The following is a 14,598-nucleotide window of genomic DNA, read 5'->3' on the forward strand; positions in this document are numbered from 1 at the left end:
TTAAGCCTAGTCCATAGGGCCAGTTTCCCAGACACAGATTAAGCCTAGTCCATAGGGCCAGTTTCCCAGACACAGATTAAGCCTAGTCCATAGGGCCAGTTTCCCAGACACAGATTAAGCCTAGTCCTGGACTAAAAAGCATTCTCCATGGAGATTCTATTCTATTGAAATAATCTCGCGTTAACCCAGAACTAAAATCTTGCGTAATTGGTCAGATGCTCGATTAAATTCTGGGTCCATATGTGTTAAGAGAAGAAATTGGAGCCGGAACAAGGGAGTTCCACCCTCTCTCTCTACAAGTCTATGGGCCAAATGTCCCCTCCCCTTCCAAAATTCGAAAGATGTTGACACCTGCGAAATCGTGATTTTTCCAAAGCACCTAATCTAATGCTGCTTGTTATCTGACACATCCCGTTGTATCAGGACAGCTCTCTGGTACCTTCTACGTTTACGTAGTCTGTCTGAGAGATTACTAGTGAAAGGGATTTTTAGTCCAGACTAGGTTTAACCTGTGTTTGGGAAAACGGCCCATAGAGTGCTCGTTTTGAGACTGACACAGATCATGAATCATCTCATAATCATAATGCTAAGTGCAGGTGAGAGTTTAAAACATTGACTTGCTGTAAAAGTATCTTGTGAATTGAAGCTGATTTGGATAAATACTGAGACGCATACATATAGGCTAACTTCTTATCGAGACAGACACATATCGTGAAACATCTTATAGCCACACACCCAGACATTGATACAAACACGCCTACTGACTGACTAATGCACGTGAGTGTCTCAAATACTGACCTAAAGCCAAAGTATCTTCTGAACTGAAACTGCTAGGCTTTAAATACTGAGATATTCAATTACAATGTCACGTATCGAGACATTGACACACAGACCATAACATTGTGCCACAAGTACACACACACACACACACGTTAGCTAACCAACTCATGGCAGAATTATATTACGGTTCACTGAATGAATTATAATCAGAACTTGATATCACACGTCCGTAACACGTCACAGTTGGTGTTTCACTCAGCTACACACACACACACACACACGCACACACGCACACACACACACACACACACGCACACACACACACACGCACACACACACACACACACACGCACAGACACGCACACACACACGCACGCACGCACGCACGCACGCACACACACACACACACACACACACACACACACACACACACACACACACACACACACGTTCTCATATTTGTGTTGTTGCGATGTTGTCTAACAATAATAATGTACGTGTGTGTTTGTTTCCAGCCGTGAGTCTGCAGTGCCAACATCCCTGTGTCCTAGATTCATAATAATGTGTTGTGTTCTGATCCAGGCCTGTGTCTGTGTACTGTGGACTCATAATGATGTGTTGTGTTCTGATCCAGGCCTGTGTCTGTGTACTGTGGACTCATAATGATGTGTTGTGTTCTGATCCAGGCCTGTGTCTGTGTACTGTGGACTCATAATGATGTGTTGTGTTCTGATCCAGGCCTGTGTACTGTGGACTCATAATGATGTGTTGTGTTCTGATCCAGGCCTGTGTACTGTGGATTCATAATAATGTGTTGTGTTCTGATCCAGGCCTGTGTACTGTGGACTCATAATGATGTGTTGTGTTCTGATCCAGGCCGATGTACTGTGGACTCATAATGATGTGTTGTGTTCTGATCCAGGCCTGTGTACTGTGGACTCATAATAATGTGCTGTGTTCTGATCCAGGCCTGTGTACTGTGGACTCATAATGATGTGTTGTGTTCTGATCCAGGCCTGTGTACTGTGGACTCATAATGATGTGTTGTGTTCTGATCCAGGCCTGTGTACTGTGGATTCATAATAATGTGTTGTGTTCTGATCCAGGCCTGTGTACTGTGGACTCATAATGATGTGTTGTGTTCTGATCCAGGCCTGTGTACTGTGGACTCATAATGATGTGTTGTGTTCTGATCCAGGCCTGTGTACTGTGGACTCATAATAATGTGCTGTGTTCTGATCCAGGCCTGTGTACTGTGGACTCATAATGATGTGTTGTGTTCTGATCCAGGCCTGTGTACTGTGGACTCATAATAATGTGTTGTGTTCTGATCCAGGCCTGTGTACTGTGGACTCATAATAATGTGTTGTGTTCTGATCCAGGCCTGTGTACTGTGGACTCATAATAATGTGTTGTGTTCTGATCCAGGCCTGTGTACTGTGGACTCATAATAATGTGCTGTGTTCTGATCCAGGCCTGTGTACTGTGGACTCATAATGATGTGTTGTGTTCTGATCCAGGCCTGTGTACTGTGGACTCATAATGATGTGTTGTGTTCTGATCCAGGCCTGTGTCTGTGTACTGTGGACTCATAATGATGTGTTGTGTTCTGATCCAGGCCTGTGTACTGTGGACTCATAATGATGTGTTGTGTTCTGATCCAGGCCTGTGTCTGTGTACTGTGGACTCATAATAATGTGTTGTGTTCTGATCCAGGCCTGTGTCTGTGTACTGTGGACTCATAATAATGTGTTGTGTTCTGATCCAGGCCTGTGTCTGTAGCGCCTATATCCCAGTGTACTGTGGACTCACAATGATGTGTTGTGTTCTGATCCAGGCCTGTGTACTGTGGACTCATAATGATGTGTTGTGTTCTGATCCAGGCCTGTGTCTGTGTACTGTGGACTCATAATAATGTGTTGTGTTCTGATCCAGGCCTGTGTCTGTGTACTGTGGACTCATAATGATCTGTTGTGTTCTGATCCAGGCCTGTGTCTGTGTACTGTGGACTCATAATAATGTGTTGTGTTCTGATCCAGGCCTGTGTCTGTGTACTGTGGACTCATAATGATGTGTTGTGTTCTGATCCAGGCCTGTGTCTGTGTACTGTGGACTCATAATGATGTGTTGTGTTCTGATCCAGGCCTGTGTCTGTGTACTGTGGACTCATAATAATGTGTTGTGTTCTGATCCAGGCCTGTGTCTGTAGCGCCTATATCCCAGTGTACTGTGGACTCATAATGATGTGTTGTGTTCTGATCCAGGCCTGTGTCTGTGTACTGTGGACTCATAATAATGTGTTGTGTTCTGATCCAGGCCTGTGTCTGTAGCGCCTATATCCCAGTGTACTGTGGACTCATAATAATGTGTTGTGTTCTGATCCAGGCCTGTGTACTGTGGACTGATAATAATGTGTTGTGTTCTGATCCAGGCCTGTGTCTGTGTACTGTGGACTGATAATGATGTGTTGTGTTTTGATCCAGGCCTGTGTCTGTGTACTGTGGACTGATAATAATGTGTTGTGTTCTGATCCAGGCCTGTGTCTGTGTACTGTGGACTCATAATGATGTGTTGTGTTCTGATCCAGGCCTGTGTCTGTAGCGCCTATATCCCAGTGTACTGTGGACTGATCCCTCCTACGCTGCAGGGCGTGGTGAGTACAACTCACTTCTTATTGGTTGTCACTATCTGGCCAAGCTGCAAGGCCGAAGTTCCACAATTTCTCTTCTTAAAATCAGATTTGAAACCTAACCCTAACCTAAACCCTAACCACACTGCGAAACTTATGCCTAACCTTAACCCTAACCTAAACCCTAACCACACTGCGAACCTTATGCCTAACCTTAACCCTAACCTAAACCCTAACCTAAACCCTAACCACACTGCGAACCTTATGCCTAACCTAAACCCTAACCTAAACCCTAACCTAAACCCTAACCACACTGCGAACCTTATGCCTAACCTTAACCCTAACCTAAACCCTAACCTAAACCCTAACCACACTGCGAACCTTATGCCTAACCTTAACCCTAACCTAAACCCTAACCTAAACCCTAACCTAAACCCTAACCTAAACCCTAACCTAAACCCTACCTAAACCCTAACCTAAACCCTAACCTAAACCCTAACCACACTGCGAACCTTATGCCTAACCTTAACCCTAACCTAAACCCTAACCTAAACCCTAACCACACTGCGAACCTTATGCCTAACCTTAACCCTAACCTTAACCCTAACCTAAACCCTAACCACACTGCGAACCTTAACCCTAACCTAAACCCTAACCTAAACCCTAACCACACTGCGAACCTTATGCCTAACCTTAACCTTAAATTAAGACCAAAAAGTGTATTTTATGTTCGATAAATGTTTACAGTATAGCCCATTTTGGCTTTGCATCTTGGCCATATAGTGGGAACTCTTCTTATCATTCAGCAAGTGTAGTCTACACAACACGAACACAAAATACTGACCACCAATTCAAAACAGACACTTTTCTGTTTCCAAACAAACCACATGTATGGTGCAAAAATGAGCTTTGAGAAAGCACAGCTGTTGTCAGTAGTGACAGATTTAGAACAGATGTGATCGTTTTCTAAAGTAATTGTTGGCTCTCTCCTCTCCTCGACTCTTATTGGTCAAGCTCTCCCTTTTCCTCACTGTGATTGGTCAAGCTCTCAACTCTCCTCCAATCTGATAGGTCCGTCCAGCCTATTGACCTTTAATCCTGTTTCCTGGCTATGGTTTCCTTGTATTGTTGTTGTTGTTGTTGTTCTTAGCTCAGGGACAGCCAGTTCTCTACTCTTCAATCTCCACTACCCTCCTGTCCTCTCTCTACCCTTATGCCCTCTCTCTACCTCCTGTCCTCTCTCTACCCTCCTGTCCTCTCTCTACCTCCTGTCCTCTCTCTACCCTCCTGTCCTCTCTCTACCTCCTGTCCTCTCTCTACCCTCCTGTCCTCTCTCTACCTCCTGTCCTCTCTCTACCCTCCTGTCCTCTCTCTACCCTCCTGTCCTCTCTCTACCTCCTGTCCCTCTCTCTACCCTCCTGTCCTCTCTCTACCCTCCTGTCCTCTCTCTACCTCCTGTCCTCTCTCTACCCTCCTGTCCTCTCTCTACCTCCTGTCCTCTCTCTACCCTCCTGTCCTCTCTCTCCCCTCCTGTCCTCTCTCTACCCTCCTGTCCTCTCTCTACCTCCTGTCCTCTCTCTACCTCCTGTCCTCTCTCTACCTCCTGTCCTCTCTCTACCATCCTGTCCTCTCTCTACCCTCCTGTCCTCTCTCTACCCTCCTGCCCTCCCACCCTCCTGCCCTCTCTCCCTCCTGCCCTCTCCCCTCCTGCCCTCTTCCCCCTCCTGCCCTCTCCCCCTCCTGCCCTCTCTCTCTCTCTACCCTCCTGTCCTCTCTCTACCCTCCTGTCCTCTCTCTACCTCCTGTCCTCTCTCTACCCTCCTGTCCTCTCTCTATCCTCCTGTCCTCTCTCTACCCTCCTGTCCTCTCTCTACCTCCTGTCCTCTCTCTACCCTCCTGTCCTCTCTCTACCCTCCTGTCCTCTCTCTCCCCTCCTGTCCTCTCTCTACCCTCCTGTCCTCTCTCTCCCCTCCTGTCCTCTCTCTACCCTCCTGTCCTCTCTCTACCCTCCTGTCCTCTCTCTCCCCTCCTGTCCTCTCTCTACCCTCCTGTCCTCTCTCTCTACCTCCTGTCCTCTCTCTCTACCCTCCTGTCCTCTCTCTACCCTCCTGTCCTCTCTCTACCCTCCTGTCCTCTCTCTACCCTCCTGTCCTCTCTCTACCCTCCTGCCCTCTCTCTCTACCCTCCTGCCCTCTCCCCCTCCTGCCCTCTCCCCCTCCTGCCCTCTCCCCCTCCTGCCCTCTCCCCCTCCTGCCCTCCCACCCTCCTGCCCTCTCCCCCTCCTGCCCTCCCACCCTCCTGCCCTCTCCCCCTCCTGCCCTCTCCCCCCTCCTGCCCTCTCCCCCTCCTGCCCTCTCCCCCCTCCTGCCCTCTCTCTCTCTCTACCTTCCCAGTTAATGTTCTCTCCTCCTCTACCCTCCCTCTTGCTCTGTCTCTGGAATGTCAGCTTTCTTTCCATATTTTCTGACTCTTGAATGGCGTCACGTGACATGTTATTTGGCTTAGACTGTACAGTTCAATCATTGTCCATTTAGACTAAAGGTATAAAGGCACGGTTCCACACAGTAATGGTTTGGCCTGTATTCTAGCTAGTCTAGAAATTCCCCCAACGTTCTAACAAGGCTTAGTGAGAAAGGTCAACTACATTTTACATCAGTGTTCTCTTTGGCCTTTGGGAAGTGTGTGTGTATGGTACCATGTGCCCAACTCCGGTCCTGAGTGCCTGTGTGACGTGAATGGGAGTGCCAGTGCCAGTGTGTTGGCAGAGGTCTCAAGGTTGTCCTTTCCTCTGCTGTCCTCGTGCTGGCTGGACACTGGACCTGACGTCACTATAAACACTATCTACTGACATAACATCACATCACACCACCTCCCACCAGATGCAGCACTTTTACCCTAATACATTGGTACTCCATGTAGCAACATTTTAACTGACTCAAAATGGTTGATATTTTAGTTTAGTATCTTTCTGCCTGACACTCTCTCTCCTCCCCCTCCTCCCTCTCTCTCTCTCTCTCTTCTCCCCCTCCTCTCTCTCTCTCTCTCTCTCTCTCCCCCTCTCTCTCTCTCTCTCTCTCTCTCTCTCTCTCTCTCTCTCTCTCTCTCTCTCTCTCTCTCTCTCTCTCTCTCCTCCCCCTCTCTCTCTCTCTCTCTCTCTCTCTCTCTCTCTCTCTCCTCCTCCTCCTCTCTCTCTCTCTCTCTCTCTCTCTCCTCCTCCCCCTCCCTCTCTCTCTCTCTCTCTCTCTCTCCCCCCCCCCCCTCTCTCTCTCTCTCTCTCTCTCTCTCTCTCTCTCTCCTCCCCCTCCTCCCTCTCTCTCTCTCTCTCTCTCCTCCCCCTCGTCCCTCTCTCTCTCTCTCTCTCTCCTCCCCCTCGTCCCTCTCTCTCTCTCTCTCTCTACTCCCTCTCTCTGTCCCCCCCCCTCCCTCTCCCCAGCGTTATGTGGATGGGGGTATCAGTGATAATCTGCCCCAGTATGAGCTGAAGAACACCATCACTGTGTCTCCATTCTCTGGAGAGAGTGACATCTGTCCTAGAGATAGATCCACCAACATGCATGAACTACGTTTCACCAACACCTCCATCCAGTTTACACTCACCAACCTCTACAGAGTGTCCAGAGCTCTGTTCCCGCCCGATCCACAGGTACACACACACACACACACACACACACACACACACACACACACACACACACACACACACACACACACACACACACCTCCATCCAGTTTACACTCACCAACCTCTACAGAGTGTCCAGAGCTCTGTTCCCCCCCGATCCACAGGTAATGTAGCAACTTACAGTAATTCATATATACATGCATTTACATAATGTAATAATAATATGATAATACATTCATTCACATAATGTAATAATATGATAATATATTAATTTACATAATGTAATACTGCTATGATAGTATATACATTTACATAATGTAATAATAATATGACAGTATATTCATTTACATAATGTAATAATCATATGATAATGTATTCATTTACGTAATGTAATTTTAAAAAATTATATATTCATTTACATAATGTAATATTATTATGATATATATATTAATTTACACAATGTAATAATAATATGATAATATTACCATTTAAATAATGTAATAATATGATAATATATTCATTTACATAATATAATAATAATATGATAATATATGCCGTTCATCAGCCATTTCTATCCAAAGCGACAGTACATTGAGTGCATACCTGTTTTAGAATGTGTATGTGATCCGTGCAGGAACTGAAACCACGACCTTGGCATTGCTACCTCCCCACATTCTTACCAACTGATTACACACTTTTATTTACAGGGAGACAGACGGAGACAGACAGACTCTCTGAATTAGGATATTAACTGTGTCTGTGTTTCTTTGTTTCAGGTTATGAAGACCATGTGTAAACAGGGATATTATGATGCTCTCCACTTCCTAAAGAAGAATGGTAAGAGACTATTCTTTGGCTCTGTATATAATGCTTTAGTATAGAGTACTTACTGTATATTATATTCTGCTTTAGTATAGAGTACTTACTGTATATTTTAGTCTGCTTTAGTATAGAGTACTTACTGTATATTATAGTCTGCTTTAGTATAGAGTACTTACTGTATATTATAGTCTGCTTTAGTATAGAGTACTTACTGTATATTATAGTCTGCTTTAGTATAGAGTACTTACTGTATATTATAGTCTGCTTTAGTATAGAGTACTTACTGTATATTATAGTCTGCTTTAGTATAGAGTACTTACTGTATATTATAGTCTGCTTTAGTATAGAGTGCTTACTGTATATTATAGTCTGCTTTAGTATAGAGTACTTACTGTATATTATAGTCTGCTTTAGTATAGAGTACTTACTGTATATTATAGTCTGCTTTAGTATAGAGTACTTACTGTATATTATAGTCTGCTTTAGTATAGAGTACTTACTGTATATTATAGTCTGCTTTAGTATAGAGTACTTACTGTATATTATAGTCTGCTTTAGTATAGAGTACTTACTGTATATTATAGTCTGCTTTAGTATAGAGTACTTACTGTATATTATAGTCTGCTTTAGTATAGAGTACTTACTGTATATTATAGTCTGCTTTAGTATAGAGTACTTACTGTATATTATAGTCTGCTTTAGTATAGAGTACTTACTGTATATTATAGTCTGCTTTAGTATAGAGTACTTACTGTATATTATAGTCTGCTTTAGTATAGAGTACTTACTGTATATTATAGTCTGCTTTAGTATAGAGTACTTACTGTATATTATAGTCTGCTTTAGTATAGAGTACTTACTGTATATTATAGTCTGCTTTAGTATAGAGTACTTACTGTATATTATAGTCTGCTTTAGTATAGAGTACTTACTGTATATTATAGTCTGCTTTAGTATAGAGTACTTACTGTATATTATAGTCTGCTTTAGTATAGAGTACTTACTGTATATTATAGTCTGCTTTAGTATAGAGTACTTACTGTATATTATAGTCTGCTTTAGTATAGAGTACTTACTGTATATTATAGTCTGCTTTAGTATAGAGTACTTACTGTATATTATAGTCTGCTTTAGTATAGAGTACTTACTGTATATTATAGTCTGCTTTAGTATAGAGTACTTACTGTATATTATAGTCTGCTTTAGTATAGAGTACTTACTGTATATTATAGTCTGCTTTAGTATAGAGTACTTACTGTATATTATAGTCTGCTTTAGTATAGAGTACTTACTGTATATTATAGTCTGCTTTAGTATAGAGTACTTACTGTATATTATAGTCTGCTTTAGTATAGAGTACTTACTGTATATTATAGTCTGCTTTAGTATAGAGTACTTACTGTATATTATAGTCTGCTTTAGTATAGAGTACTTACTGTATATTATAGTCTGCTTTAGTATAGAGTACTTACTGTATATTATAGTCTGCTTTAGTATAGAGTACTTACTGTATATTATAGTCTGCTTTAGTATAGAGTACTTACTGTATATTATAGTCTGCTTTAGTATAGAGTACTTACTGTATATTATAGTCTGCTTTAGTATAGAGTACTTACTGTATATTATAGTCTGCTTTAGTATAGAGTACTTACTGTATATTATAGTCTGCTTTAGTATAGAGTACTTACTGTATATTATAGTCTGCTTTAGTATAGAGTACTTACTGTATATTATAGTCTGCTTTAGTATAGAGTACTTACTGTATATTATAGTCTGCTTTAGTATAGAGTACTTACTGTATATTATAGTCTGCTTTAGTATAGAGTACTTACTGTATATTATAGTCTGCTTTAGTATAGAGTACTTACTGTATATTATAGTCTGCTTTAGTATAGAGTACTTACTGTATATTATAGTCTGCTTTAGTATAGAGTACTTACTGTATATTATAGTCTGCTTTAGTATAGAGTACTTACTGTATATTATAGTCTGCTTTAGTATAGAGTACTTACTGTATATTATAGTCTGCTTTAGTATAGAGTACTTACTGTATATTATAGTCTGCTTTAGTATAGAGTACTTACTGTATATTATAGTCTGCTTTAGTATAGAGTACTTACTGTATATTATAGTCTGCTTTAGTATAGAGTACTTACTGTATATTATAGTCTGCTTTAGTATAGAGTACTTACTGTATATTATAGTCTGCTTTAGTATAGAGTACTTACTGTATATTATAGTCTGCTTTAGTATAGAGTACTTACTGTATATTATAGTCTGCTTTAGTATAGAGTACTTACTGTATATTATAGTCTGCTTTAGTATAGAGTACTTACTGTATATTATAGTCTGCTTTAGTATAGAGTACTTACTGTATATTATAGTCTGCTTTAGTATAGAGTACTTACTGTATATTATAGTCTGCTTTAGTATAGAGTACTTACTGTATATTATAGTCTGCTTTAGTATAGAGTACTTACTGTATATTATAGTCTGCTTTAGTATAGAGTACTTACTGTATATTATAGTCTGCTTTAGTATAGAGTACTTACTGTATATTATAGTCTGCTTTAGTATAGAGTACTTACTGTATATTATAGTCTGCTTTAGTATAGAGTACTTACTGTATATTATAGTCTGCTTTAGTATAGAGTACTTACTGTATATTATAGTCTGCTTTAGTATAGAGTACTTACTGTATATTATAGTCTGCTTTAGTATAGAGTACTTACTGTATATTATAGTCTGCTTTAGTATAGAGTACTTACTGTATATTATAGTCTGCTTTAGTATAGAGTACTTACTGTATATTATAGTCTGCTTTAGTATAGAGTACTTACTGTATATTATAGTCTGCTTTAGTATAGAGTACTTACTGTATATTATAGTCTGCTTTAGTATAGAGTACTTACTGTATATTATAGTCTGCTTTAGTATAGAGTACTTACTGTATATTATAGTCTGCTTTAGTATAGAGTACTTACTGTATATTATAGTCTGCTTTAGTATAGAGTACTTACTGTATATTATAGTCTGCTTTAGTATAGAGTACTTACTGTATATTATAGTCTGCTTTAGTATAGAGTACTTACTGTATATTATAGTCTGCTTTAGTATAGAGTACTTACTGTATATTATAGTCTGCTTTAGTATAGAGTACTTACTGTATATTATAGTCTGCTTTAGTATAGAGTACTTACTGTATATTATAGTCTGCTTTAGTATAGAGTACTTACTGTATATTATAGTCTGCTTTAGTATAGAGTACTTACTGTATATTATAGTCTGCTTTAGTATAGAGTACTTACTGTATATTATAGTCTGCTTTAGTATAGAGTACTTACTGTATATTATAGTCTGCTTTAGTATAGAGTACTTACTGTATATTATAGTCTGCTTTAGTATAGAGTACTTACTGTATATTATAGTCTGCTTTAGTATAGAGTACTTACTGTATATTATAGTCTGCTTTAGTATAGAGTACTTACTGTATATTATAGTCTGCTTTAGTATAGAGTACTTACTGTATATTATAGTCTGCTTTAGTATAGAGTACTTACTGTATATTATAGTCTGCTTTAGTATAGAGTACTTACTGTATATTATAGTCTGCTTTAGTATAGAGTACTTACTGTATATTATAGTCTGCTTTAGTATAGAGTACTTACTGTATATTATAGTCTGCTTTAGTATAGAGTACTTACTGTATATTATAGTCTGCTTTAGTATAGAGTACTTACTGTATATTATAGTCTGCTTTAGTATAGAGTACTTACTGTATATTATAGTCTGCTTTAGTATAGAGTACTTACTGTATATTATAGTCTGCTTTAGTATAGAGTACTTACTGTATATTATAGTCTGCTTTAGTATAGAGTACTTACTGTATATTATAGTCTGCTTTAGTATAGAGTACTTACTGTATATTATAGTCTGCTTTAGTATAGAGTACTTACTGTATATTATAGTCTGCTTTAGTATAGAGTACTTACTGTATATTATAGTCTGCTTTAGTATAGAGTACTTACTGTATATTATAGTCTGCTTTAGTATAGAGTACTTACTGTATATTATAGTCTGCTTTAGTATAGAGTACTTACTGTATATTATAGTCTGCTTTAGTATAGAGTACTTACTGTATATTATAGTCTGCTTTAGTATAGAGTACTTACTGTATATTATAGTCTGCTTTAGTATAGAGTACTTACTGTATATTATAGTCTGCTTTAGTATAGAGTACTTACTGTATATTATAGTCTGCTTTAGTATAGAGTACTTACTGTATATTATAGTCTGCTTTAGTATAGAGTACTTACTGTATATTATAGTCTGCTTTAGTATAGAGTACTTACTGTATATTATAGTCTGCTTTAGTATAGAGTACTTACTGTATATTATAGTCTGCTTTAGTATAGAGTACTTACTGTATATTATAGTCTGCTTTAGTATAGAGTACTTACTGTATATTATAGTCTGCTTTAGTATAGAGTACTTACTGTATATTATAGTCTGCTTTAGTATAGAGTACTTACTGTATATTATAGTCTGCTTTAGTATAGAGTACTTACTGTATATTATAGTCTGCTTTAGTATAGAGTACTTACTGTATATTATAGTCTGCTTTAGTATAGAGTACTTACTGTATATTATAGTCTGCTTTAGTATAGAGTACTTACTGTATATTATAGTCTGCTTTAGTATAGAGTACTTACTGTATATTATAGTCTGCTTTAGTATAGAGTACTTACTGTATATTATAGTCTGCTTTAGTATAGAGTACTTACTGTATATTATAGTCTGCTTTAGTATAGAGTACTTACTGTATATTATAGTCTGCTTTAGTATAGAGTACTTACTGTATATTATAGTCTGCTTTAGTATAGAGTACTTACTGTATATTATAGTCTGCTTTAGTATAGAGTACTTACTGTATATTATAGTCTGCTTTAGTATAGAGTACTTACTGTATATTATAGTCTGCTTTAGTATAGAGTACTTACTGTATATTATAGTCTGCTTTAGTATAGAGTACTTACTGTATATTATAGTCTGCTTTAGTATAGAGTACTTACTGTATATTATAGTCTGCTTTAGTATAGAGTACTTACTGTATATTATAGTCTGCTTTAGTATAGAGTACTTACTGTATATTATAGTCTGCTTTAGTATAGAGTACTTACTGTATATTATAGTCTGCTTTAGTATAGAGTACTTACTGTATATTATAGTCTGCTTTAGTATAGAGTACTTACTGTATATTATAGTCTGCTTTAGTATAGAGTACTTACTGTATATTATAGTCTGCTTTAGTATAGAGTACTTACTGTATATTATAGTCTGCTTTAGTATAGAGTACTTACTGTATATTATAGTCTGCTTTAGTATAGAGTACTTACTGTATATTATAGTCTGCTTTAGTATAGAGTACTTACTGTATATTATAGTCTGCTTTAGTATAGAGTACTTACTGTATATTATAGTCTGCTTTAGTATAGAGTACTTACTGTATATTATAGTCTGCTTTAGTATAGAGTACTTACTGTATATTATAGTCTGCTTTAGTATAGAGTACTTACTGTATATTATAGTCTGCTTTAGTATAGAGTACTTACTGTATATTATAGTCTGCTTTAGTATAGAGTACTTACTGTATATTATAGTCTGCTTTAGTATAGAGTACTTACTGTATATTATAGTCTGCTTTAGTATAGAGTACTTACTGTATATTATAGTCTGCTTTAGTATAGAGTACTTACTGTATATTATAGTCTGCTTTAGTATAGAGTACTTACTGTATATTATAGTCTGCTTTAGTATAGAGTACTTACTGTATATTATAGTCTGCTTTAGTATAGAGTACTTACTGTATATTATAGTCTGCTTTAGTATAGAGTACTTACTGTATATTATAGTCTGCTTTAGTATAGAGTACTTACTGTATATTATAGTCTGCTTTAGTATAGAGTACTTTACTGTATATTATAGTCTGCTTTAGTATAGAGTACTTACTGTATATTATAGTCTGCTTTAGTATAGAGTACTTACTGTATATTATAGTCTGCTTTAGTATAGAGTACTTACTGTATATTATAGTCTGCTTTAGTATAGAGTACTTACTGTATATTATAGTCTGCTTTAGTATAGAGTACTTACTGTATATTATAGTCTGCTTTAGTATAGAGTACTTACTGTATATTATAGTCTGCTTTAGTATAGAGTACTTACTGTATATTATAGTCTGCTTTAGTATAGAGTACTTACTGTATATTATAGTCTGCTTTAGTATAGAGTACTTACTGTATATTATAGTCTGCTTTAGTATAGAGTACTTACTGTATATTATAGTCTGCTTTAGTATAGAGTACTTACTGTATATTATAGTCTGCTTTAGTATAGAGTACTTACTGTATATTATAGTCTGCTTTAGTATAGAGTACTTACTGTATATTATAGTCTGCTTTAGTATAGAGTACTTACTGTATATTATAGTCTGCTTTAGTATAGAGTACTTACTGTATATTATAGTCTGCTTTAGTATAGAGTACTTACTGTATATTATAGTCTGCTTTAGTATAGAGTACTTACTGTATATTATAGTCTGCTTTAGTATAGAGTACTTACTGTATATTATAGTCTGCTTTAGTATAGAGTACTTACTGTATATTATAGTCTGCTTTAGTATAGAGTACTTACTGTATATTATAGTCTGCTTTAGTATAGAGTACTTACTGTATATTATAGTCTG

At 37.9% G+C, this 14,598-nt stretch overlaps 1 protein-coding gene across 1 annotated transcript in view; it reads left to right on the forward strand.

The window, feature by feature from the left end:
- The window catches only part of LOC121531591 (patatin-like phospholipase domain-containing protein 2), a 44,080-nt gene that overhangs the window by 1,208 nt on the left and 28,274 nt on the right, over positions 1-14,598 (forward strand). Inside the window, exons 3-5 of the mRNA XM_045227104.1 lie at positions 3,368-3,433; positions 6,843-7,052; positions 7,808-7,868. Of these exons, the coding sequence (XP_045083039.1) occupies positions 3,368-3,433; positions 6,843-7,052; positions 7,808-7,868 (337 nt within the window). The remainder of the gene's footprint in view (positions 1-3,367; positions 3,434-6,842; positions 7,053-7,807; positions 7,869-14,598) is intronic.

The sequence above is a fragment of the Coregonus clupeaformis genome, chromosome 19, assembly GCF_020615455.1.
Source record: "Coregonus clupeaformis isolate EN_2021a chromosome 19, ASM2061545v1, whole genome shotgun sequence".
NCBI lineage: Eukaryota > Metazoa > Chordata > Actinopteri > Salmoniformes > Salmonidae > Coregonus > Coregonus clupeaformis.